The 24,603-nt window shown below is 46.7% G+C and overlaps 2 protein-coding genes and 1 long non-coding RNA gene across 4 annotated transcripts in view; 2 read left to right on the top strand and 1 right to left on the bottom strand.

Annotated features, from left to right (window-relative positions):
- GAPT (GRB2 binding adaptor protein, transmembrane) overlaps positions 1–8,488 on the top strand; it is a 31,926-nt gene extending 23,438 nt beyond the window's left edge. Inside the window, exons 2-3 of the transcript XR_004967499.1 lie at positions 7,741–7,847; positions 7,969–8,488. The gene's annotated coding sequence lies outside the window, so the exon portion shown is untranslated. The remainder of the gene's footprint in view (positions 1–7,740; positions 7,848–7,968) is intronic.
- The window catches only part of LOC118656118, a 28,454-nt gene extending 14,757 nt beyond the window's left edge, over positions 1–13,697 (bottom strand). Inside the window, exon 1 of the long non-coding RNA XR_004967500.1 lies at positions 13,327–13,697. This is a non-coding gene — a long non-coding RNA (uncharacterized LOC118656118). The remainder of the gene's footprint in view (positions 1–13,326) is intronic.
- Positions 12,641–24,603, top strand: part of RAB3C (RAB3C, member RAS oncogene family) — a 52,363-nt gene continuing 40,400 nt past the window's right edge. The window contains exons 1-3 of one of the 2 annotated variants that reach the window (XM_036308951.1): positions 12,641–13,033; positions 13,836–13,935; positions 23,553–23,780. In XM_036308951.1, the coding sequence (XP_036164844.1) occupies positions 13,912–13,935; positions 23,553–23,780 (252 nt within the window). In that variant the 5' untranslated portion in view covers positions 12,641–13,033; positions 13,836–13,911. The remainder of the gene's footprint in view (positions 13,034–13,835; positions 13,936–23,552; positions 23,781–24,603) is intronic. The other variant, XM_036308952.1, reaches the window with a different exon arrangement.

Below are 24,603 nucleotides of genomic sequence, written 5' to 3'. Positions count from 1 at the left end.
ACTTCTCGGATCCTAGGTCCCTGCAGGTGACGCAGGCAAGGGCTAGCGGGGCTGCCATGAGTCCCCAGGTGCCCGGAAGCTGCCAAAGGCAAAGACGGAAGCTCAGTGAAGCCCAGAGCTCGGCTGGAACATGAGACCCCCTGCCCAGCGGCCCTGTGTACCAGCCGGACGCTAATGTGCTGCTCAGAGCTCAGGAGGAGGACTGCAGTGAATGAGGTTTGACCTGTTAGCAAAGGATTTTTAAAATCTCAAATCAGGAGATGGAAACTCGTCAAGTTAGTGCCCACAAACGGCAGCTCTGGGCTGCAGGGGGAGCTCAGAGCCAGGTCAGTCTGTCCTGGGGAGGATCAAGGAGAACATTGGGACGTCCCGAGCAAGAAGAAACCTGACATGCCATGAAGGGAGAGTCTCCTTCTAAAACCAAAAGATGTAAAAGTAAATGCAAAGGGATAAGTACTTTTTAATTTGCTAGATCAACAAATTAAATCTCAGAGCAAACATTTAGAAGAGGGGAGGAAAGCGCATGGGAGAGAGAACTTAGAAAAAGGAGGATGAAGACATGCACGAGGAGGAAGCCTTGTTGGAGTCGTATAATCCCCTTAATCGCCATCAAGAGAGAAAGTCTTGTGAGAAGTTGAAACCTCGGCCATCTGCAAGACGAGGCAGGGAACAGTTGCCAATCAGGCGCTAAAGGCTCGGGTTCTGGGTTGAGCAAGAGAAGCACTGCCTAGTCGCATTGCATTTCAGACATTCTGCAGAGCAGCAAACAATTTATTCCTCAGCCCTAAGTTCCCACTGTTTCTCATGCATCCTGCAGGTCTGTGGGAAAGGTGAATATGGCTTAATTTTGCCTTTCAGTAAGAAGTCCTTTCTAGTGAAACATTTTTTTGTACAAGGATACATCGTATTAAAGGAAGCTGGAGAGGAAGTGGGACTCTATTCATTTAAGAATGGTTTTCATTTCCTCTTTTCATTAGCTCTGTTGCTTAACATAGCAATGCCCTCTTTACCCACAGGTGTTGAAGAAGAAAGCTGGGAGGCTCAATTTAGAATGCATCTCCTTGAATGCACTTAACAGAAAAATTAAAGCTGTGATAAAGGTTGTGTATTTCAACATGTGGGCTGAGATCCTACTCTTACCCCCTTTCCAAAGACCAGATTAAATCCCAGGTCACCTATGAAGCCGTCTTCAATCCTAGCAGTCCAAAATGACCGACCCCTTTCCTGACTTCCCTCCTTTATCTGTCTATCCATCTACCCATTTATACATATACTAGTGGCCCAGTGCACGGATTTGTGCACATTGAAAGGAAATTAATTAGAAGAACTATTTTAATATCGCTATTTGCTCTTTCTCTATAATAGATTGTCAACCACATTCTTGATCAACAGTGACAGATCGAAACACACGTGTGCGACTGGCGCCAGCGAGAGCTTTATATGTATCGCGCATGTGCGAGTCAACTTAGCCTTTTATATATATAGAATAAACTTGCTTAATTAGACCTGCTTTCTGATTTAGGTAAACTTTTCCAGTCCTGTGAAGCACCCCAACTTCTCTTTCAGGTAATTGTCAGCAAGACAGTGAAGCACCCCAACTTCTCTTTCAGGTAATTGTCAGCAAGACAGTGAAGCACCCCAGCTTCTCTTTCAGGTAATTGTCAGCAACACAGTAGTAAATATCACCACAAAGCAGATTATTATTGTAGATCATGCAGGGAGAACAAAGGGTAAAATATTTAACTGCAGCAGTGTTTGACTATATTCTGCACAGTGAGAAAACCTGAAGTCATTTTCAAGGTCCACCATTTCTTACTTCTTTTCAGTTGGGTCAAGTTTCTAAACTTTCTTAATCTCCGTTTTCTGGGTAATGAAAAGAAAATAGGATTCTACTGAGTCTCCTATCTACCTACTCCAGGATTTCTGTGAGGATCAAATGAGAGGCAAAGGAAAACACTTCAGACATTTGGTTAAAGACCCAGGACTAGAAACCAAGATGGCGGCATAGATAAACACCGGAAATTGCTGCCTCGCACAACAACTTTAAAAATACAACTAAAAGACAAAACAGACATCACCCAGAACCACAGGAAGGCTGGCTGAGTGGAAATTCTACAACTAGAAGGAAAGAGAAAAGCACACTGAGACTCAGAGGAGCTGCGGAAGCAAAGTGCAGAGGTAGGGAGGCACACGTGGCGAGGGCTGGCAACTGAGGACGTGGCTGTCTTTTTGAATCGGGAGGGAGTCACAAGCCCCCGACTGCTCTGAACACCAGTTCTGGGAAGTCTCTGGGGATCCAGACTCATACAGGGAGAAACTGGACTGTCTGGCAGCAGGCAGAACTTGGAACTTGAGGGTGGCTTTCCCTCAGAGGTGCTTGCAGCGATTACCCGGACACTGAGATGTGCGGCCCCTTAGGGCAGGGCTGAGGATCAGCCATAGCTGCTTGCTCCGTCCTGTTGATTCCCTGAGACCCTGCCCCACCCAAGCTGCGATAGAGGCTTTTGCATATGAATGCCCTGGCCCTTTGCAATCTGAAAATTACCTAACAAACTGCAGCTGGGCCAGACAGACCCAGAACTTCCAAGAGAAGGCCCAAGGCCCCACAGCAGCTTGAATTGCTTCACCGCTGGGCCTCATCTGGGCACCTCCAAACCCCAAACAAGGAAGGGGAATCTGCAGATCTCTTCGTAGCTCCTGCTGGGTAGCCTCAGGCAGAGGCTAAATTAGCACCTCCTTAGATCCAAAAGCCAGTGTACCCAGTGGTCAGAGTGGGACCATCCAGATTACAACTCATCAGATCCATAAGGGACACACTCAGGGGGCAGACTCAGTGAGCTCCAAAGCCCCACTGAAGCAAGTCTTGCCCCAGAAGGGTGTCTTCAGCACAGTTCTCCCACCGTAGACACAGCTGATTCTCACAGCCAATTGGCCTGGAGGTCAATTCCTCCCAGTGATACCTACAACAATCAAGGCTTAACTACAACAAGACTGTGCACCAAGCCCAAAAAGGGGTGCACCAAGAGTGTCCACCTCAGGTAATTGGGGAGGCTGAGCCACTGGGCCCTATAGGACACCTAGCACACAAAGCCACTCTACCAACACAGGGAAGCATAAAAAATGAGGAGACAAAGAAACAGGTCACAAATGACAGAAATGGAGGAAAGCAAACTACTGGATATAGAGTTCAAAACCACGGTTATAAGGTTTTTCAAGAATTTTCTAGAAACCGCCGATAAATTTAGTGAGACCCTGGAGGATATAAAAAAAGACCCACTAGAAATTAAGCATACACTGACTGAAATAAAGAATAATATACAGAGATCTAACAGCAGACAAGAGGATCCCAAGAATCAAGTCAAAGATTTGAAATACAAAGAAGCAAAAAATACCCAACCGGAAAAGCAAAAAGAAAAAAGAATCCAAAAATATGAAGATAGTGTAAGGAGCCTCTGGAACAACTTCAAGCGTACCAACATCCGAATTATAGGGGTGCCAGAAGAAGAGAGAGCAAGATATTGAAAACCTATTTGAAGAAATCATGACAGAAAACTCCCCCTACCTGGTGAAAGAAATAGACTTACAAGTCCAGGAAGCACAGAGAACCCCAAACAAAAGGAATCCAAAGAGGACCACACCAAGACACATCATCATTAAAATGCCAAGGGCAAAAGACAAAGAGAGAATCTTGAAAGCAGCAAGAGAAAGAAACTCGGTTACCTACAAGGGAGTACCCATACGACTGTCAGCTGATTTCTCAACAGAAACTATGCAGGCCAGAAAGGAGTGGCAAGAAATATTCAAAGTGATGAATACCAAGACCCTACAACCAAGATTACTTTACCCAGCAAAGCTATCATTCAGAATTGAAGGTCAGATAAAGAGCTTCACAGATAAGAAAAAGCTAAAGGAGTTCATCACCACCAAACCAGCATTATATGAAATGCTAAAAGGTATCCTTTAAGAAGAGGAAGAAGAAAAAGCTAAATATAAAAATTATGAACAGCAAATACATATCTATCAACAAGTGATTCTAAAAATCAAGTGAATAAAAAATCTGATGAACAGAGTAAACTGGTGAATATAATAGAACCAGGGGCATGGAAAGGGAGTGGACTGACAATTCTTGTGGGGAGAGGGGTGTGGGGTGTAGGAAGAGACTGGACAAAAATTGTACACCTATGGATGAGGACAGTGGGAGGGGTAAGGGGAGAGGGTGGGGTGGGAACTGGGTGGAGGAGAGCTATGGGGGGAAAAAAGAGGAACAACTGTAATAATCTGAACAATAAAGATTTAATTTAAAAAAATAATTTTATTGATTTCAGAGAGAAAATGAGAGATAGAAACATCAATGATGAGAGAGAATCCTTGATCTGCTGGGGATTGAGCCCGCAACCTGGGCAGGTGCCCTGACTGGGAATCGAACCATGACTGCCTGTTCATAGGTTGACGCTCAACCACTGAGCCACGCCTTCCGGCCTCTTTTTTTTTTTTTTAATGTATTTTTATTGATTTCAGAAAGGGAGAGGGAGAGAGAGATGGAAACATCAATGATGAGCGAGAACCACTGATCGGCTGCCTCCTGCATGCCCCACACTGGGGATCGAGCCCACAACCCAGGCATGTGCCCCAACCAGGAATCGAACCGTGATCTCCTGGTTCATAGGTGGAAGCTCAACCACTGAGCCACGCCAGCAGGCATGGATGTTTCTATCTCTCTCTCTCTCTCCCTTCCTCTCTAACAAAATCAATAAAAACAGTTTAAAAATAAATAAAGACCCAGGACTGAATGGTGAATAAAAACATACGATGCCTACAGTCTAGATGAAATAAAAAAAACCCCACACCAATAAATGCATAATTAGAAATATAAATAAATGCTATGAAGGAAAGAAACACAGTGATATTAAAGCTTCTATAGAAGATCTTGAACCTGACTTACTGAGACGGGCACACTGCTACCATGGGTCACTAAGGGACTAAGTGCATGAGCAGAGTTTACCTGGGAAGAAAGCAGGAATTAATGACCGCATTGCTGCAGAGTGGGCCTCCTTCCTTACTGAACATTACCGTTTGTGCCACAGCTCGTTTGCTGAAAGGTGAAATCTCAAATTGCTTTGAAGTGTTTGTAAACTGCTGTTAAAAATAATCAGAGCCAAACCGGTGTGGCTCAGTGGATAGAGCGTCGGCCTGCGGACTGAAAGGTCCCAGGTTCGATTCCGGTCAAGGGCGTGTACCTTGGTTGCGGGCACATCCCCAGTAGGGGGTGTGCAGGAGGCAGCTGGTCGATGTTTCTCTCTCATCGATGTTTCTAACTCTCTATCCCTCTCCCTTCCTCTCTGTAAAAAATCAATAAAATATATTTTAAAAAATAATAATAATTAGAAAAAAAACATAAAAATATTGGTTGAGAAAAATTCATAGAGCTTTCCTTCTACACAGGTCTGGGGCACAAACCTAAATATTTCTAGGCAGTGTAATTCACCAGAGAAAATAAAGGCTGAAACATATAGCAGACCTATACTCTTGTCAGTTGTGATGAGTATTAGCATGTGGCCTTGCCAATACTTCTCTGAGCCAGAAAACCCACAGCTGAAAGAGTTAAAAACCCCACAAGGCTGTTGTGACAATGGAATGAGATAATATGTGAAAATCCTAACCGCTACGGCTGTGCCAGCCCACGGTGCCCAGACCTCGGCCTCTGGCCACCCGCCTCAGTGGCGTGGCCTGCGTCGTGTTGGGCTTTTCTCCAGGGAGGACAGCTCATGGTTTTCTTCTTCAAAGACTGTGCTTTGAAGTATTTTTCTCAAAATAAACTTCATTTATTATATAATCATTTCTTTTGGAATTGCCAGCAATCTCATATTATAACTACTAATCAGAACTTATGATCAGCATCATCACAACTGACGATATATTTTCAAATTACAAACAAAAACAGAATTGCCCGCCATCCATTCACTGTTTTATCTATTTTGTGTGTGTGTGTGTGTGGGGGGGGGTGTTCTATTTTTCTTTTTTTAATCTATATTTTTTACTTTTCAATTACAGTTGATGTACAAGATTATATTAGTGTCAGGTGTACAGCCCAGTGGTTAGACATTTGCATAACTTATGAAGTGATCACCCCGATAAATCTAGTGCCACCTGACCCATACATAGATTACAATATCATTGACTCTCTTCCCTCTGCTGCCCGTTACATGCCTGTGCCTCTCAGGAATGCAACACCAATCTGTACCTCTCAGTCCCTCCACCTTTTCACCCAGTTCCCCAGCCCCTCCCTTCTGGCCCCCACCAGTCTGCTCTCAGTTTTGTTTTGTTTTTTGAGTCTGTTTCTGTTCTGCTTTTTCATTTAGCTTGTTTTTCAGATTCCACATGTAAGTGAAACCACGTGGCATTTGTCTTTTCTGACTTATTTCAGTGAGCATGATGCCCTCTAGGTCAGAGGTTCTCAACCTGTGGGTCGCGACCCCTTCGGGGGTCGAACGACCCTTTCACAGGGGTCACCTAAGACCATCGGAAAACACATATATAATTACATATTGTTTTTGTGATTAATCACTATGCTTTAATTATGTTCAACTTGTAACAATGAAATTGGGGGTCACCACAACATGAGGAGCTGTATTAAGGGGTCGCAGCAGTAGGAAGGTTGAGAACCACTGCTCTAGGTTCATCCATGTTGTTGCAGATGCAAGATTTCCTTCTTTTTATGGCCGTCACTTTCCATTGTATACATGCACCACTTCTTTACCATTCATCTATTGATGAACACTCAGGTTGCTTCTATATCTTGACTATTGTAAATAATACTGCAATGAACATATGGATGATAGATATGTATTTATTGACATTTTATTATTCATAGTTTTAATCTTTTTCTTCTTCTTAAAGGAGGTCCTTTAACATTTCCTGTGATACTGGTTTGACTGTGATGAACTCTTGTAGCTCTTCCTCCTTGCCTGTAAAGCTCTTTATCTGACCTTCAATTCTAAATGGTAGCTTTGCTGGGTAGAGTAATCTTGGTTATAGGTCCTTGCTGTTCATCACTTTGAATATTTCTTGCCACTCTCTTCTGGCCTGTGAAGTTTCTGTTGAGAAATCAGCCGACAGTCATATGGGCACTCCCTTAAAGGTAACTAAATGCTTTTCTCTTGCTGCTTTTAAGGTTCTCTTTGTCTTTAACCTTTCACATTTTAATTATGAAGTGTCGTGGTGTGGGCCTCTTTGGGTTCCTCTTGTTTGCTACTCTCTGTGCTTCTTGGACTTGTATGTCTATTTTCTTCACCAGGTAAGAGAAGTTTTCTGTCATTTTTTCAAATAGATTTTCAATATCTTGCTACCTCTCATCTCCTTCTGGCACTCCCCTGATGCGAATGTTGGTGCTTGAAGTTGTCCCAGAGGCTCCTCACACTATCCTCATTTTCCAAAATTCCTTTTTTTTGCTGTTCTGATTGGGTGCTTTCTGCTTCCTTATCTTTCAAATTGCTGGTTTGATCCTCTGCTTCTCTACTCCACTGTTGATTCTCTATAATGTATTCTCCACTTCCACTATTGTACTCTGCAACCCAAACCTTTGGAATGGAGCAGAGGAAGCTGCATTGTTATACATCTCTAGGCTGCTTTTTCTATGATGTAAGTGGTATGGAAGCAAGAGGCTTCATCACATGAGGCTGTTGCTAGTTATGATGGAAGAGTGTGAATCTCCCACGATTTCACCTGTTTCTAATCCACCAGCAGGACAGTCACCAGGAGGGGAGTAACAGCTGCCACTCACTTCACCATGGGCCTGAGACGACTGCCCTCTAAGGCTCAGCTGACACTTCCAGGGAAACACTGGCAGAGTAAGTCCTTTCTAATCTTTAATTTCATCCCCTCTCCCCCATTTGTCTGTTTTCTGTGGTAATAGTATGGCTCATTTCATTGTCACTTATTCCCCTTTCTCTTCCCTGAACCTGATCTCAGTGACAGCTGCCACTTTCTCGCTTGCCCCGGCCACCGCCTCCTGCTCGGCCTGACCACTGCTGTGGGGGGAGGTGGCCAGAAGCTGGAGCAAAGCAGAAGCAGAAGCAACTGAGACCTCAGGCACCTGGGAGGTGACTTTGTTCTGTGTAATCATAGCACAAGGCATGAATCCCTCCTGCTCTTGTCCTGAGCTGTCAACACAGTGCCTGGCACAAACCTAAATATTTAACTGTGATTGTTAAATACAGCCTGAGAGTAAGTGTTCAATAAAAGGGTACTGATTGCATGAGCAACCACATAGCAAAGCAGTGGGATAGCCTGTCTTTTGTATTCCAGATTGCTCGCTGTGTCTTTCTCTTGCTGCCCCTCTTTCTACACAAATCTTCCTGCCACCAGAGGTCCTGTTTTCTGGGCATATGTTTTCTGATATTTTCTGATATAATCTTTCCTAACCACATGCAATCCTGCTCCATCTATTTCTGTATCTCTTAACCTCCAGATTGTCTAGGCTTAAAATATAGCCAAGGACATTGGGCAGAAAAAATAAACTGAATTACAGTACTTTTTATTTCTTTGAAACACCTGCTTTATCCAAATAATACATGCACAGTTGTTTTTTTAGAAATCGAAGAAAATAGAAGACGTTATAATACAGAGACAGAACTAATTGGGTCTAAATGTTACCAGCCCTAATTCACCTCTCCACTGGCAACCACTGCTGCAGATTTTAGACCTTTTTGTAAATACTATTGCATTTCTTAATAATATGCTTGGACCACAATTTATTGGCTTTTCATATGGTCGATGCGATGTCATCTCACTTGGACATAATCTCTCCTGTCTGCCCACACAGGCATGTTTTCTATAGATGACAACTGCCACATTAAATAACACGCTTTACCCTTTTATTCTGTCCCCTATAAACAGTAAGGCCTAACATGTTTCAGTTAAGTGCCTGCTATGAACTGATGGATTGTGTCCCCCAAATTCATACTGTAACAGTGGGGAGGTGTCACCCATTCCATTGACGTTGTCTCTGTAAATGCTGACTCTGACTCATGTGCAGCTTGAGGATGAGCAGCATGTCTCTTTGGTGGAGATAGGCCTGTGAGTTCTGTCCAGGAATCCTCACCTTGCCTGCCGCTGGGGGTGGTGTGCATCTGGTGTGCCTGAGCTGGAGGAGTTGCCTGGACACATTTTGGCCCCTGTGAATAATGAAACTGCATTTTTCAAATGGAAGGTTAATCCGCAGCAGTGGGGTGGCTGAGGGCTGAAGCGGGGCCCAGGGGGTTGACAGACCCTGCAGCAGGAAGGTGACGGGGTCCTGTGTGGGGAGCAGGGGCCAGGCTGGGGATTTGCGCCTCACGTAGCGCGGGTCTGTGCAGAGGGCCCTAACAGTGCCACATTCTCCACCTTCCAGCATGTGAGTGGCTTCGAAATGTGACTTTGTAGCTCCCCTCGTCAAGAAGTCGAGTTTATTTCTCCATGTCTTGCCTCTGAGCTGAATAAGACTTCTGGCTGAAGGAATCTATGCCTGTTCCGAATCAAGGCCCCTTGAGGCCTGGTGTTTCTGCTCCTTCTCTTAGAACCTGAAGAGCTGCTGTGGGTACAGACTCGAGGTTGCCTATGAAATGGCAGACACACAGCCTGGTCCCTCTCCCATTGCCCGTCAGTAGCCCAGAGACCCAAGAAGCACAGCCCCTCTGCTGACTTGCTGCTCAGGTGTGTGTGCGCAACTGAGACACGGACCTGCTCAGCAGACCTGGTTCAGCACACCCAGCCATCACCCACAGAATTATGAACCAGCACTGGCAATCCTATATAATAAAGGGGTAATATGCAAATTGACCATTCATGATTCTGTGGGTGACGGCCGATAAATTTAGTGAGACCCTGGAGGATATGAAAAAAGACCCACTAGAAATTAAGCATACACTGACTGAAATAAAGAATATTATACAGAGTTCCGACAGCAGACTAGAAGATTGCAAGAATCAAGTCAAAGATTTGAAATACGAAGAAGCAAAAATCACCCAACCAGAAAAACAAAAAGAAAAAAGAATCCAAAAATATGAAGATAGTGTAAGGAGCCACTGGGCAACTTCAACCGTACCAACATCCGAATTATGGGGGTGCCAGAAGAAGAGTGAGAGCAAGATAAAGAAATAGACTTATAAGTCCAGGAAGCACAGAGAACCCCAAACAAAAGGAATCCAAAGAGGACCACACCAAGACACATCATCATTAAAATGCCAAGAGCAAAAGACAAAGAGAGAATCTTAAAAGCAGCAAGAGAAAGAAACTCAGTTGCCTACAAGGGAGTACCCATACGACTGTCAGCTGATTTCTCAACAGAAACTATGCAGGCCAGAAGGGAGTGGCAAGAAATATTCAAAGTGATGAATGCCAAGACCCTACAACCAAGATTACTTTACCCAGCAAAGCTATCATTCAGAATTGAAGGTCAGATAAAGAGCTTCACAGATAAAAAGCTAAAGGAGTTCATCACCACCAAACCAGTATTATATGAAATGCTGAAAGGTATCCTTTAAGAAGAGGAAGAAGAAGAAAAAGGTAAAGATACAAATCATGAACAACAAATACACATCTATCAACAAGTGAATCTAAAAATCAAGTGAATAAATAATCTGATGAACACAATAAACTGGTGAATATAATAGAATCAGGGGCATAGAAAGGGAGTGGACTGACTATTCTTGGGGGAGAAAGGGGTGTGAGGGTGCGGGAAGAGACTGGACAAAAATCGTACACCTATGGATGAGGACAGTGGGGAGGGGTAAGGGCAGAGGGTTGGGTGGGAACCTGGTGGAGGGGAGCTATGGAGGGAAAAAAGAGGAACAACAGTAATAATCTGAACAATAAAGATTTAATTTTTTAAAAAAAGAGTGCTGGTGTTTTTTTTTAAGATAATATCTATTTTTTAGACGTACACCTTAATAAAGATGTAGGTCACATAACCTTTACCCAAACTTCTAACACCTGTAGCTGAACAGTACTCAGTATGTTTGTGGGATAAAAGTTCTTTGTAAGAGATTATAAAACATATTATTTTGAAGCAACATTACCTTTCATGAGAAAAACTATGGGCAGGAGTCTGAGCTTTGGAACCGGATGACCCCGAGCTTCACGTCCTGGCCCAATACCTTACTAGCCTGTTGTCTATGAGCAAAATACTTAACCTGCCTGTTAGTTTTCTTCTTTGTAAAATAAGATTGATAACACTACCTTGAAATATTATTCAGGATTAGATGGAGTAACATATACAAAATGCCTCCTACAAAAATATATGGAGGAAAGGTAGTTACCATTAGTAGACTCATATTTGTGTTATAAAAAGAAAATTGGGGAGCATGTGTTTATTTTTTAAAAACACCTTTTACTTATATTGATTATGTGTGGGTTGGAAACATCATGAGCAGGAATGAGTTAAAATGGTTTTTCCTTTTAATTAAGAATAAATCAATGACATTGTAGGATGTTTGATTTCTTCCAAAGGGAACATGACACAATAGCATTTTTAATTCGAGGGAGGCACAGAGTTGAAATCAAAGCCAGGGCGGAGTCCAAGAGGGCGCTTGACTGGAAATGGCCCGGGCGATCTAGGCTCGACACCTGCTATCCGCTCTGTGGGTGTGCGTGGGGCCTGAGGAGGGTGTCAGTGAGGCCCTCTTTCACCAAGTCCCAGGCGTTGACTGCAGTATAAATCCCAACAGAGAGGTGGTAACAGTGATGGAAACAAAGCATCTATTTCTATTTTTGACGTAACCAGTCACATTACCACTAATTAACAGCCTTTGTTCTTGGCTCTGTGTTAGCCAGACTATCCCCACTTGATAGAATTTCACTATTTAGTAGAGCTGACACAGACACAGGCTGGGAACAGATGTAGAAAAACTAGATAAATACAACAATCAAAGTGAATATTAGTAAATGTTCAATAAACACAGGGTAGCAAGAAGCCTATTTACAATGAATAGTGATGTGGGACAGAGGAGAAAACAGAGCGATGACAGAGATTGAAGTCCTCACCCAGCCACGCCGCTGAGAGAGGCCTCAGGACCGCTGAGCCTGCTCCAGGGTCAATCCGGAAGGCCCACGCTGCAGACTGACACTCACGGTGGCCCCTTTGCTTTCTATTAACTACATTTTCCCTTTAAAACCATTTTTCCTATCAACTAACCCCAGATTCCTCTGACAGTGGAGAAGGCTTCCAAAGCTCTCTCCCTGTGTTCTCCACAGGAGCTGGAATATTCTAACTTTGGGGCAGTTCCTTGATTCTGAGGCTGTGATTGCTGTCCAGGTGCAGAGATCCTTGGGAACACGGATGTCTAAGCAGGCTTTTCCAGTTCCGTCACATTGCAAAGGGGGAAAGCTTTGTCACAGGGTCCCCTGTGCCTGGGGCGGAGACTACGCTGCCTTCCAATATTCTTCCCTTCTTCTGTGACAGAATTCCTGCCGCTCCCTGGGCACCTGTTCACCCAGAATAAAGACTACATCACGCTCATCTTTTCCCACCCCGCCTCCAATAGCAATCCCTTCGGACCTCTGGGTATGGGACAGACCTGCCTGTAGGCGGTGCAGGGAACATGCGCGGCCACACATGTCAGCCAACCAGGAGGAAAGGTGACTGCACTAGAGTGAAACATGTGAGCTGTGGGAGGAGTGACTGCACGTGAGGAAGGACCCGGCTGCCCTCCGCTGCTGGCTCTGGCTCCAGCGATGCGCCTGCTCCCTTTGTAGGACCGGCTTTGGGTGAACATCCCCGCGCGCCCGGGGCTGGGGTTGGAAGGGGCCGCCGGCTCGGTGCGCCAGGGCGAGGTCCTGGGAGCGGTTCTCTGCGTGGCGCCTGGACTGCACGCGCCTCCCGGGGAACGAGCCTCTGTCCGCGTCAGCAGGCGCCCACGTCCCTCTCTCCCTCCGCCATCCTCCCCCACCTCGTCTTTGTGCTGCGCGTGTGTCTGCGCCTCCTGCGGAGACCGCGCCTCCGGTGGCAGGAACCCGACTGGGAGAAGGGGCCGCGCCCGCCATGGATCTGTACGGGAAGGTGAGCGAGGGCGCCCTGGGGCCCGCGGGCCCGCGCCTCCGGACCTGAGTGTGTGTGTGTGTGACAGTGTGCGCGCGCGTGTGTGCGTGAGTGGCTGTGTGCGAGCGCGCGTGTTTGTGTGCCTGTGTGTGCACGCGCGCGTCAGTGTACGGCGTGTGAGGGTGTGTCCGTGTGAGCGCGTGCGTGTGCCAGTGTGAGTGCGTGTGAGCGCGTGCGTGTGCCAATGTGAATGCGTGTGAGTCGGGGGGGGGTGTGCGCGCGCACGCGCCTAACGCGATTGTGCGGGAACTCACTTGGCTCGTGTGTGTGTTGTCCGTCGTTTTCTCCCCGCGCTTCGGGGTGACAATGTGACACCAGCCCCCTTGCCTGTGGAAGACACTTTCTGGGTCGGCACGGCGGGTGCAGGGCGGAGAGTGGGACCCCGCGCAGGCGTCCAGCGGTCCTGGGGTCGTTTCTGTTGGTCTTTAGCACCAGGAAGCGCTTCCTACCCGGGACTCACGGGGTCGCTTCGCAAGGTGACAGGTGGGAACCAGAAACCTGCAGTGAGCCGAGTTGGGGTCACGTTCGCTCTCACCGGGGGAGGGGCGGGCGGCGGGGCTGAGCGCGGTCGCTGCTGAAGTAGCCGGCCGAGCGGCTGTGGGGGCGGCGGTCTGGCCGCTGAATCGCCGGGAGTTGTAGTTCCCGGCTCGCAGGCTCGCAAGACGCGTCCGGGGCTCAGACTACAACTCCCAGGAACGCGCGCGTCGGGCAGCAACGCGCATGCGCTCCAGGAGGGGACAGCGCCGGTGCTGATCCCCGGCAGGTCGGCGGACCGGGAGCGGAGCGGGGAGCGCGTGCCCGGCCAGCGCCGTCGTCCCCGCGAGCGAGGACCGAGAACAATGAGGCACGAAGCTCCCGTGCAGGTGGGTCTGTGCGGAGCGGGGGGCCTCGGGAGGGACTGACGGGGGTGCTCGGGCCAGGCGGCCACGGCGCGGAGCCGGCTCCGACTCGGTCCGCGGACAGACGGTCCCCGCGCCGCGGGCTGTGCCGGGATGAGGGGCTCCGCAGGGACCTGAGCGCGTCCTGAGCCGGTGAACCGCAGTACGGGGCGCGGGGTCGTGTGTCCTCGTCTCCTCGGGTCTGTGGCCGCGGGGCGCGCACAGGCGTCGGAGCTGGGGGCGTCCAGCGGTCCTGGGGTCGGGACGACCGAGCGCCTCCACGAGCGGGAAGGGGAAGGGGAGGCGGTGTGACGGTCCCCACGACCCGTCCTCCGTCAGGGGCCGCGCCGCGTCCGAGCCGGGGGAGGAAGGGCGCTTAGGGCTTGGCGCACCCGAGAGCCCCTTCCCCTCTGACCCCGGCTGGCTCACCCCTGCCCTTCACCTCTGACCCCGGCAGGTTCACTCCTGCCCCCCAGACCCTGCCCCCTCCTCCCCCGCGCTGGGGCCATAGCTGTGCGCCCGGCCCGTCACTCCCCCTGGGCTTGCTTCCCTGGACTCGGGCGCCTGAGCATCGTGATTACATTTTGTTTCCCAGTGAAGACGAGTGAACGCTGGACACCAGCCTGTTCCCGAGCCACGCGCAGCAGAAAGGCGCTGGGGGACGGGGTTCGCAGGAGAGTGGGCTCCCCATTTGCGACGGGAGTCTCTCCCGAGAACCCACCTCTGCTGCCAAATCCAACCGAATAAATATTTGACCGTAACTCCTGCTTAAACGTTTTCAGTGAATTTCTTCATGAATCAAAGACTTTGAGCACATGCCTCTGTGTACCTTCCATCTATTTTATAGGCTGTGTGCGTGAAGGTGGGCACTGATTGGGTGGCTAATGGAAATCCAGTCCGTAGAATCTCTTTGTTGAAGGTTACAGGATGGAAGCCCTCCAGTTACCTTGTGGGTTATTGACAATCTGATTGTTCCCCAGAAGGGGAGCCCCCTGGTGTGTTTCCTGTCCCTCTGTGTGTGACGTGGCTTTTCATTATGAACTGATGTGAACACAATCTGGACAGACAATAAAGGTACAGGCGGTGGCAATCAAGATATATTGGCTTATGATAATTTGCCATTGCTGGAGATCCTGCCTGGAGCCAACTGGCTCAATTAGTTGTATTTGATTAGAAGTAAACATTGACAATAGAGTTTGAAGGTAGATGGGTAGTAGTTAAGTCAACCCCCTATATCCACGGAAATCAAAATAAATTATGAAAAAAGTCAGCACACTGCATCTTGATTTTTATTTGTGTACAAGAGTTGCTTAGAATCTTTAGAGGGTCACTAAAATGTTACAAAATTAAATGAAATTAATGCCTTAGGAGATATTTTAAATTATTTCATATAACTATATAGTAGGCACTTAAATGAAGAATTAATATCAAAATAGGTGATGAAATAAATTTGTTCATGAATGCAGTTATTTTCATATTTATGGTGTACTTTATTGATTGGACTAGATTTTTGAGATTTAAATATTTAAGTGCCCCAAAACTATCATGAATAATATGTACATTTTAAGAAATCAAAAACTAATTTTCTGTGGTATATTTACTTAAAGCACATTCATTGTTTCAATTTAACAAGTAAATTGTTGTTTGGGTGACACACTCTTCATTATAATCAGGTTTTCAAACATAATGACAGGAAGAATAAAACCTATAAACATGCTTCATATTTCTTAAGTGGCAATAATGTCTCAGCACCCATACTTCTGACGCACGATCCCATCCCAGGAGACTTTGATATATGAAAATGCAACGAGATAAATAGTTGACATTTCTTTTTCTTTCCATTTAAAACTGAATGAACTACATCATTATTTTAAATATATGTCCCAAATTTTACTTAGGTTTCTGGACAATGAGTAACAATCAAAATCTCATCCAATAGTTACATTATCTTAAGAGACTCTTTTCACCACTTAAAAATATTTAGTTCATTTATTGATGTGAAACAAAATGAGCTCTTTAATTGTTGATTTCCTACTTTACTTGCTTATTTTCTTAAATAAAAGAAGCCTTGGAAAATTCTATAAGGTCTTTTAAAGGTGTTCTGTTCAAGGTAGTTGTTTCTGACATAAGCATTTTTTTTAAACTATTGCTCTTTGAGTTGATGCAAAGTGATGGATAATAATTGCTTTCTATAGTGACTATTAAAATAATATACAGTGATAACATTTAGTATCTATATTTCCTTCATAACTAAATAACCAGGTGTGCTTTGGTAAGTGTTCCAAGTGATGGGCTAACATGTTAGTGCAGGAGATGGTCATTGTGTGCCTTCTGATTCAGTGCCTGCATCAATCCCGAGGCCAAGTGGAACAGTGCTCATAACATGAGGCAAAGACTGATGGACAACTGTCATTTGATTCAGGAGCCAGACTGAACAAATTCCAGTTCATTTAGTGCTTTGTCTGCACCAAGCACCACTGTGCCTTGCATTCAGGTTGCTGTGTGTGTGTGTGTGTGTGTAAATATAAGGCAGTCCTAGAGGTCACCACTTCTCATTACAGCCACAAAACTGCAGCTTATTAAGAATAAGGAACTATCCCAACATGGCAGGTTCGAGACTCTGCCAGATCTCAGGCTAGAAAGCCTGGGTTCTTCCTTTGGTGATTTTGGGCTCCCCAGGAAGACACGGAAGAGGATTGTGCAGAGTGAGGGCTCTATTGCTGTAAATTAATCCCTTCATTCGGTTCAGAAGAAAGAAAAATTGTCTCTATGTTCTCTTTAGAAAACAAACTTGTGTGAAGTAAACCAAACATTTCGGAAGGGACGTTGTTGTAAAAATGGCCGGCTTTTTGCTTCCTGGATTTGAATTTCCTGCAGGTTTGCTTACTCTCTCACAGGACCAAATGGGATGAATCCATTGTCTCTCATTAAATGCTTAGTCTTCAGTTTTGTTATTCACAAGCTTTTTGGGTCATCTCATCAATGCAGAGCCTCCTGACTGGCAAATTTCAAAGGAAAACATCTACCCAATGGATGAAGTAGAGTGTGAAAACAAAATAAAAATAAAAGAGGTTTGGCTACAAATGAGGAGGATTGAAGAAAGAATATAGATGCAGGCTGAAGATGAAGTTGAGGTGAAAAGCCATACTCACTATTAAATACAGTCATGCTGTATAGAAAAACTGATGAACAAACTGTCGTGGTTTCATTTGACCATGAGAAGTACATGGCACTCTTGCAGTTCATGACTGATGAACTTCTGTCCCTGTCCAGCCTCAATGATGATCCCTCTATCTGTATAAGAAACGGAAATTTAGTTCCGTACCTTACAGGAACGGAGAAAAACCTGGGTGACATTGGAGAAACGTTCCTCCTCCATTTGATCAGATTTCTGAGGTGCCCGCCTTTCCTCTGTGAGGATAGAAAGGGGAGTTAACCTATAGCAAAGTAAACCTCTGTGGTGTGAAAATGGTTTTCCAGTTCCACATTTCAGTCCAAGAAGGTATGGATTTGTTACATGCGTAACCACAATTTCCCCTGCCATTTTAAGCTTATACTGGAACTAGAAATTCCTTTCCTCATCATCCTATTCCAGGAAGCAATGATATTTTCATGCTCAGGGATGGGTTTTCCTGTGATTGTTCTTACACCAAGGACACTCAGCTTGCTGCGTACAAACAGTTGTGCCACCTGAAATAAATGCCTTAGAGGCTAAACATTTTCCCCTTTTCATTCATTAACTGGGTTCCGAGAGCAGGGGTGGGGAATGTCCGGCCCGCAGGCCAAATGAGGACCGTGAACTCATTTGGTCTGGCCCTGCCAAGGCATTAGGGGTGAGTTAATTAAATGTTTGACCAACTATAGCAGGCTAACTTTTAAGTTGATAATTTTGCATGGCCCGTGAATGATGTTATAAATATCCAATTGGCCCTTGGCAGAAGAAAAGTTCCCCACTCCTGGGCTAGACGCCCCATTGTAGTAGGTCACCATTTATTGTCAAGGATGCTGTGACCTGTGAAGATTATACCTTTTAGATTTATTTGGAATTATACAGATCGTCAGCATTTCTCATTTGTTCATTCATATTTTTTGAGATATTTATATACATTGAAATGCAAAAATCTTGAGTGAGCACTTTGATGAACTTTGGTAAATGGCTACACCTTTGTAATACTCACCACGATAAAGATACAGAACATCTCCAATCAACCCCCAAACTTTCTTCACTCATATTCTTTTTCCAGTTAATCCACTGACACAATAATCTTAACTTTTTTCACTTAAATCAGTCTGTTCTAGAACTTTATGTAGTTCTATAAAACTTATATCAACATACTGCACAACATACAGCAGGTACTCTCAAGTCCAGCTTATTTTGCTCAGAATAGTGTCTTGAGGATCCAATGTTGTTGCATTTATCAATAATTCACTCCGTTCCATTGATGTGTATTGTACGGTTGTATCAATCTGTCATACTCTTTAAATCCATTCCATTGATGGACTTGAGGTAATTTCCCATTTGAGGCGATTATGATGAAGACTGTAAACATTATTGTATTGTTCTTTCTGTAATATGAGGTTTTTATATCTCTTGGGTAAATGCCTAGAAGTGGAATTGATGGTGTCAAGGGTAAGTGCATGTTCAACTGTATAAGGAACAGTGAAACCTGGAGCCCTGTTTATCTCACCGTTTGACCTTCCCATTTGACCTTCTCACCAGCAGTGTGAACATTCCGGTGGCCCCACAGCCTCGATGGTGTCAAGGGCGTCAGTGGCCTTTCTAATGTTGGCCCCTTTTATGGGTGTTTTGTGGTATCCCCCTGTGACATGAATTTGCATTTTCTTGATGACAAGTGACGCTTTGCATATTCCCATCTGTTTCCTGGCCATCACTATGTCTCCCTTTGTGACGTGTCTGTTTAGCCTTTTGTCCATGTTGAGGGCTATCTTTTTATTGTTTAGTTGCAGGAGAGTTTATAATTTTGAAATTCGTTCTTTAAGTATATTTAAAATATTTTCTGCCAGTGTATAGCTTGGATATTCATACTCTTAATATATTCGGATGAGTTTACCACCCAAAGTCAAATCTTGGAAGGAATCTTTATAGCAAATCTCTGGAGGCATTTTTTGAGGGCTTAAATATTTAAAAATAACATTAAATATTTTTAAGTATTTAATGATGACTATTTCTTGGGAGACACATATACTAATATTAAAATTTAGTTTCCCCTCCATGGGAGTTGTTAGAGTATTTTACTGGTATTTTGGAGAGGTTTTTCCTTGTATGCATAGTGCTGGGTATGTCCATTATGTCTACTTCTTACTTTGTTATTGCGAAGACACACTCTTGCGAGAGACATTCTTCATCTGCGGTTCCAGTGTGGACGCAGCTCCTGCAGCTCTCGGTGCTTTCTCGCGGCGTGAGGGAAGCAGAGTACAGCTGTGTTATTTTTTTAAATGACTGATGGAGAAGGTCAGGGCCACCTTCCACAGCTGAGCTGAGCAGGACCCGGCTCTGCTCTGAAGATACGCTGCCTGCCCTGGCTGGTTTGGCTCCGTGGATAGAGCTTCAGCCTGTGGACTAAAGGGTCCCGGGTTCGATTCCAGTCAAGGGCACATGCCCGGGTTACAGACTCGATCCCCAGTAGGGGGCGTGCAGGAGGCAGCTGATCAATGATTCTCTCTCATCATTGATGTTTCTCACTCTCCCTCTCCCTTCCTCTCTGAAATCAATTTTTTTTTAAAAAAAGGACACAATGCCTTCTTCTTACTGGGTGGACCTCCTCATGTCTGACAGGGAGTTGCAACAGGTCACACCACAGCCTGAGCCCACAGAGGGCCCTGCCTCTCCAGGGGTGAGAGAGTTTCCAGAACTCAGCTTGTCTGGGCAGCGGCATCCAGTGTGCAGACCCTTTGCAAAGCTCAGCACCCAGGGTGAAGGATTTGCGCCAAAATGTCCAATTCCTCAGAGAAGACCTCTACTGTAGAGGTCGCATGCATGGATGTATAGATTCAACACCATAACAAGTTCATTTTTTTTGTCTTCTATCTGATTTGCATTTTGATCAGGTCTTCAATGAATATATTAAATTCGTATTGATCAAACTTATAAATGACACAAATATGGAATGGATAACTATTTTTTATGAAAGGACATAAAATGATCAGATCTGAATTAAATCACAGATCAAAGCAAACAAAAGAAAATGTAATAGGGTCAATATAAAGATTGACATTTCCATTAAAAATAAATTGCCCAAGGATGGGCCGGGATGGGGGAGACCTGTGTGTGTGTGACAATTAATGTGAAAAAGTGCTGAGCCTTCCAGGAGTCTTTACGATAAGTCATGTGTGTTTGGACACAACAGCACACTTTCCCCTGTGCCAACCCCGGAGAGATGTCCGTGTGAGCCTCACAGCTGGGACCACCCAGCGGAGCAGATGACGCTTCAGGGCTGTGCTTGGTCCCTGAGACACCAGCGGTCCCTCCGATGGGAGAGGACCCACCGGCAGAATGTAGAACACATGGGCAGAAGCTACAGGAGGGAATTTTCACAGAAATCCAAGAAAAAAATGTTTGGCCATTGCAGTTGTTTAACTGCGACATAGGCTGCTTCAGAGCTGGCTCACTCCGGCCCCTGGTGTGAAGGGCAGGCCAGAGTCTCCCTGAGCCTGGGTGCTGGGAAGGGGGCCGGGGTCAGGGGAGGTGGCATCGCTCTCAAGAATCGTTTTACTCTGTGGTGCTTTTGTTGGAAATTAATTCAAGATGAATGGAACTTAAAGAGTTATTTTTTCTGTATCTTTTCTGAAATCCAGTTTGCTCTGTGGGAGGTTACTTCATGCCTATTCATGTTTCCAGATTTTAGCTCTATTTTTCCACGAAAATGTGGAAAATGTCCGCATGAGTTGGTATGTAGGGTGTCAGTATACTCGCTCAGTGAGCGCCTGTGATTCCCTCTACATTCCCGTTGAACTGCCTCATCTCTGTTCTCAGCAAGACGTCCGGCTCTCTGTCCACCCTCTGAGCCAGGATTTACTTTATTCTAAAGTTTAATAATACACATGCATTCCCAAGCACAGCTTCTTGGCTCTCTGTGAGTCTTATTGGGGATATAAATCAGGAAATATTAACAAAAATCTTCCAGAATAGTGGTTAGCAAACTCCTTTCCTTAACCCTTCAGAGGCTTGGGGTCCCCATCCCCGCAGCTCTGCCTCCCTCGCCTGAGCCCTCTGTGCCCACCCACGCTCTGTGCCACCCTCCTCTCTGCTCCCAGCTCAGAGGATTAGCAGACGCAAGGATGAACATACTCAATTCCTGTCCGGGGGAAAGCTGCACTGCGATTTTCTCCACCTAAACCTCCACAGTTATATTCAAAGTCTATACATTGAGGAGGTCTCTATTTCTGCAGGTTTGGAAGCGTCTAATTTTGGAGTAAGATTTGGGATTAACAGCAGCAGAGAATTTACCACATTTTTTTTTTGAGGGAACGGGGTTCAGGAGCATCCCCCCTCAGTGGTCGTTGTCAGGCTGAGCAGTGAGCAGCCTGGGTCTGTGTTGTCTGTTCTCACTGTGCCTGACTGAACGTGGCCAACCCAGAAGCAGGATCTGGGCTGGTTTCCATAAAAGATGGTGACAGGATCCCAACAAAGGCACTCGCAGGCCTGGCTGAGCTCGGCAGCTGCATGAGCTGAAAGGACGATGTCGGCAGGAATGTGCCCAGCAACACAGCCACCAGGCGGTCTGGGTGCCAGCGGCCTCAGAGCCAGACCTCATTGCTCACCCGACGTCAGGGTGACGTCCCTGGGTCTGTCCTGGCTGGTACTTGTGGGCGGTTTGCCCTGAGCCAGAAAGGGAAGTGGGGACACCTGCCATTTAGTGGCCAGGCCTTCCCTCTGGCCAATGCTGTGCGCGTCGTAATGACTGGAGACCTCGGTGTCGTTACTTGACTTAAAAAGAGAAATGCCTATGCGTGTACTTAGTAAGGAAGTGTGAGCGCAATCAGCATTTTATAATATCGACTGGCTTTCTTTTGTCTTTATTCTTACACTCACAGTTGTGTTCTCTTACTGGCAGTAAGTATTTGTCAAAAGGGAAAATGTTATCTTACCTTCTCCCTTTCTCCATGGCCCTCGGCTATCTATAAACACGTGCACACATGCACATATGCACATGCACACACACACGCACATGCACACGCACACACACACCTGACCTCAACAACCTTGGCGTGGGTGAGGCTGAGCACTCTGTTCTGTTTCTAGCGTCTGTCCCCCTGTCCACTGGCCTCGCTCTTTGACACCCCCCCCAGGAAGCTGTAATTGTTCATCCGATTCTGTGGGAAATGGAAGGGACAGTGTGGCCTCACTCTGCCCTGAGGACCATGCTGGTGCCCGTCCTGTCCAGTGCAGTGACCGTGGACGCCTGTGACGTGTGGCGGAGGCTCTGGTGCTTATCTCATTCCATTGTCATGAACTAGAACAGGTGCCCGTGACCAGTGGCGATCGCCGAAGATTCATCGCGTCAGAAAAGGGGCGGGAAGATGTATGTGACTCCGTGTTCCACATGCCTCTTCTGCACGAGCCAGATGGCACTTGGAAGTAAGGCTGCTTGGTCTCCGTAGATGTTAGGCGATCGTTTAAAAAAGAGAAAGAGGAACAACAGCCTCTGAGTAAAGCATGTGTGGTTAACAGCAGCCTTCTCCATGCTGGGCCGGTGCTCTACACGTCTGCTCTACGAGCATTACTTTCACACATGTCCCAAGTGAGGTCACAATTTCTTCCATTTCACGTGAGAGGGAAGTGAGGTGCAGACTTACAATAACAAACAGGAGCATGTGGTGGGCGGGGGCGGGGGTGTGTGTGTGGCTGATCCAGGGGGGTCCCTTGTCGATGCACCTCCCATAGCATAGCCTCCCCCTTGGTCTTTCCCACGTAATAGTCCCGTCCTTGCTGGGGACAGGACGGAGGGCCTGCCCGCATGCCTCTGGGACGTGTCACTGAAACTGAGTGCACTGCTCCATGCTGCTAAGCCTCTGTGTTCTCCTTTTAATGTGGAGATAATGAGGCACCGCCTCCTGGGCAGTCATGAGGGTTAAAGGAATGACTGGTTCCTGGCACATTGTGTGAACCATATGTACTTGCCATCGTCATGGTTCTCGATTTGAAAGAGCTGCCGTGTGTTCGGCTGCTCTGGTAACGCGATAGGAATAGATGAAATAGAGATGCCTGGGTGTGCTTGCCCAGGAGACGGGAGCCTCTAGTTACTGGTCACTCGGGAAGCAGCTCCTGCCGCTCGGACCCGTGGTGTTGCCTTTGTGTGTCGGAGCCCACGTGCCCAGCCCGTCCTCACATCTTTGCTTTTCATGTCGCCCATGGATGTCCCCTTGGTGCTCTGGTTGGCTCTGAATGCCATGCAGGGCCAGCGCCAGCGCATCTGGGCAGCTGTGGGCCTGCCCCCACCTTGCAGGGGGACCGATGGCCATAGACACGCCTCAGGGACAGAGCCACTGCCTGTCCCCAGGGCCTGATATCTGCTCACAGCCCATGCGAGTGGGTGCTGCTGCTGTCCACGGTGGGCTGACCCCTCCTTGTTCCTCCACAGATGGCCGCCGCCCAGGATGTCCGGTCTGGCCAGAAAGACTCCTCCGACCAGAACTTTGATTACATGTTCAAGCTGCTCATCATCGGCAACAGCAGCGTGGGCAAGACCTCCTTCCTGTTCCGCTACGCGGACGACTCCTTCACGTCCGCCTTCGTCAGCACCGTGGGCATCGACTTCAAAGTGAAGACTGTGTTCAAGAACGAGAAGAGAATCAAGCTTCAGATCTGGGTAAGTGGCTGTGCCGAGTGTGCTCGGTCCTGGGCGTGGGGCACACGTGTGCGGGGAGGGCTCCTGCCCATCTCCGCGCCACGGTCCCGATGCAGCGCTTTGCTGTGGGGCATTGTTTTAGGGCGGGAGCGAAGCCACTTTAAGGCTTGGAAACTGTGCCTGTTGTCAAGTCGTGCTTCTTATGAGCGCCCAGAAAAAGGAAAACGTATGGCCACTATGTTGGTGGGAGGAGCGGTTGGACTGTTCGGCCTTATGACCCCGTGACCTTGAGCACCATGAAGCCTTCCTCACCACCTTTCCAACCCACAGACCAGCAAAGTGGGTCTCACCTTTGATGCCACAGGACACAGGCAAACAGCCAAATGCAGGGAAGCGAAGTCTGTCCCTTCAAAAATCCCAGCTGCAACCTCAGACGAGGTTGATTTATACTTCACAGACTCTGTGTCCTCAGCCCTAATAGGTATGTTTATCCACACAAAGAAAACAAAGCAAGAGGAATAAAACGTTTATTTTAAACATGGTTTCCCTGAGCACAAGGAGCTCCATCAGCTTAGAGACCAACTGGCCTCCCTGCTTCCATCAATAGACCAGGGATTTGTCACCAAACTGCTGGGGTAAATCAGAGTGGCCAGTGAGAGACAGAAGAAATGCAGGTGGGCAGTGGGGCCAAGGTCAGATGGGAGACGAAGGATCAGGAACATGGGTGCACAGGAGAGAACTGCTACGCATTCACGTCTACGAAGTAAAGTGTAGGCCACCGGTCGGCCATTTCCATGAGTGCAGGCCCCTTTTCCTGTCCATGATCCTCAGCTGCTGATGTCGA

The sequence above is a fragment of the Myotis myotis genome, unplaced genomic scaffold (genome assembly GCF_014108235.1).
Source record: "Myotis myotis isolate mMyoMyo1 unplaced genomic scaffold, mMyoMyo1.p scaffold_m19_p_5, whole genome shotgun sequence".
Taxonomy (NCBI): domain Eukaryota; kingdom Metazoa; phylum Chordata; class Mammalia; order Chiroptera; family Vespertilionidae; genus Myotis; species Myotis myotis.
This window is presented reverse-complemented; position numbering and strand designations above follow the sequence as displayed.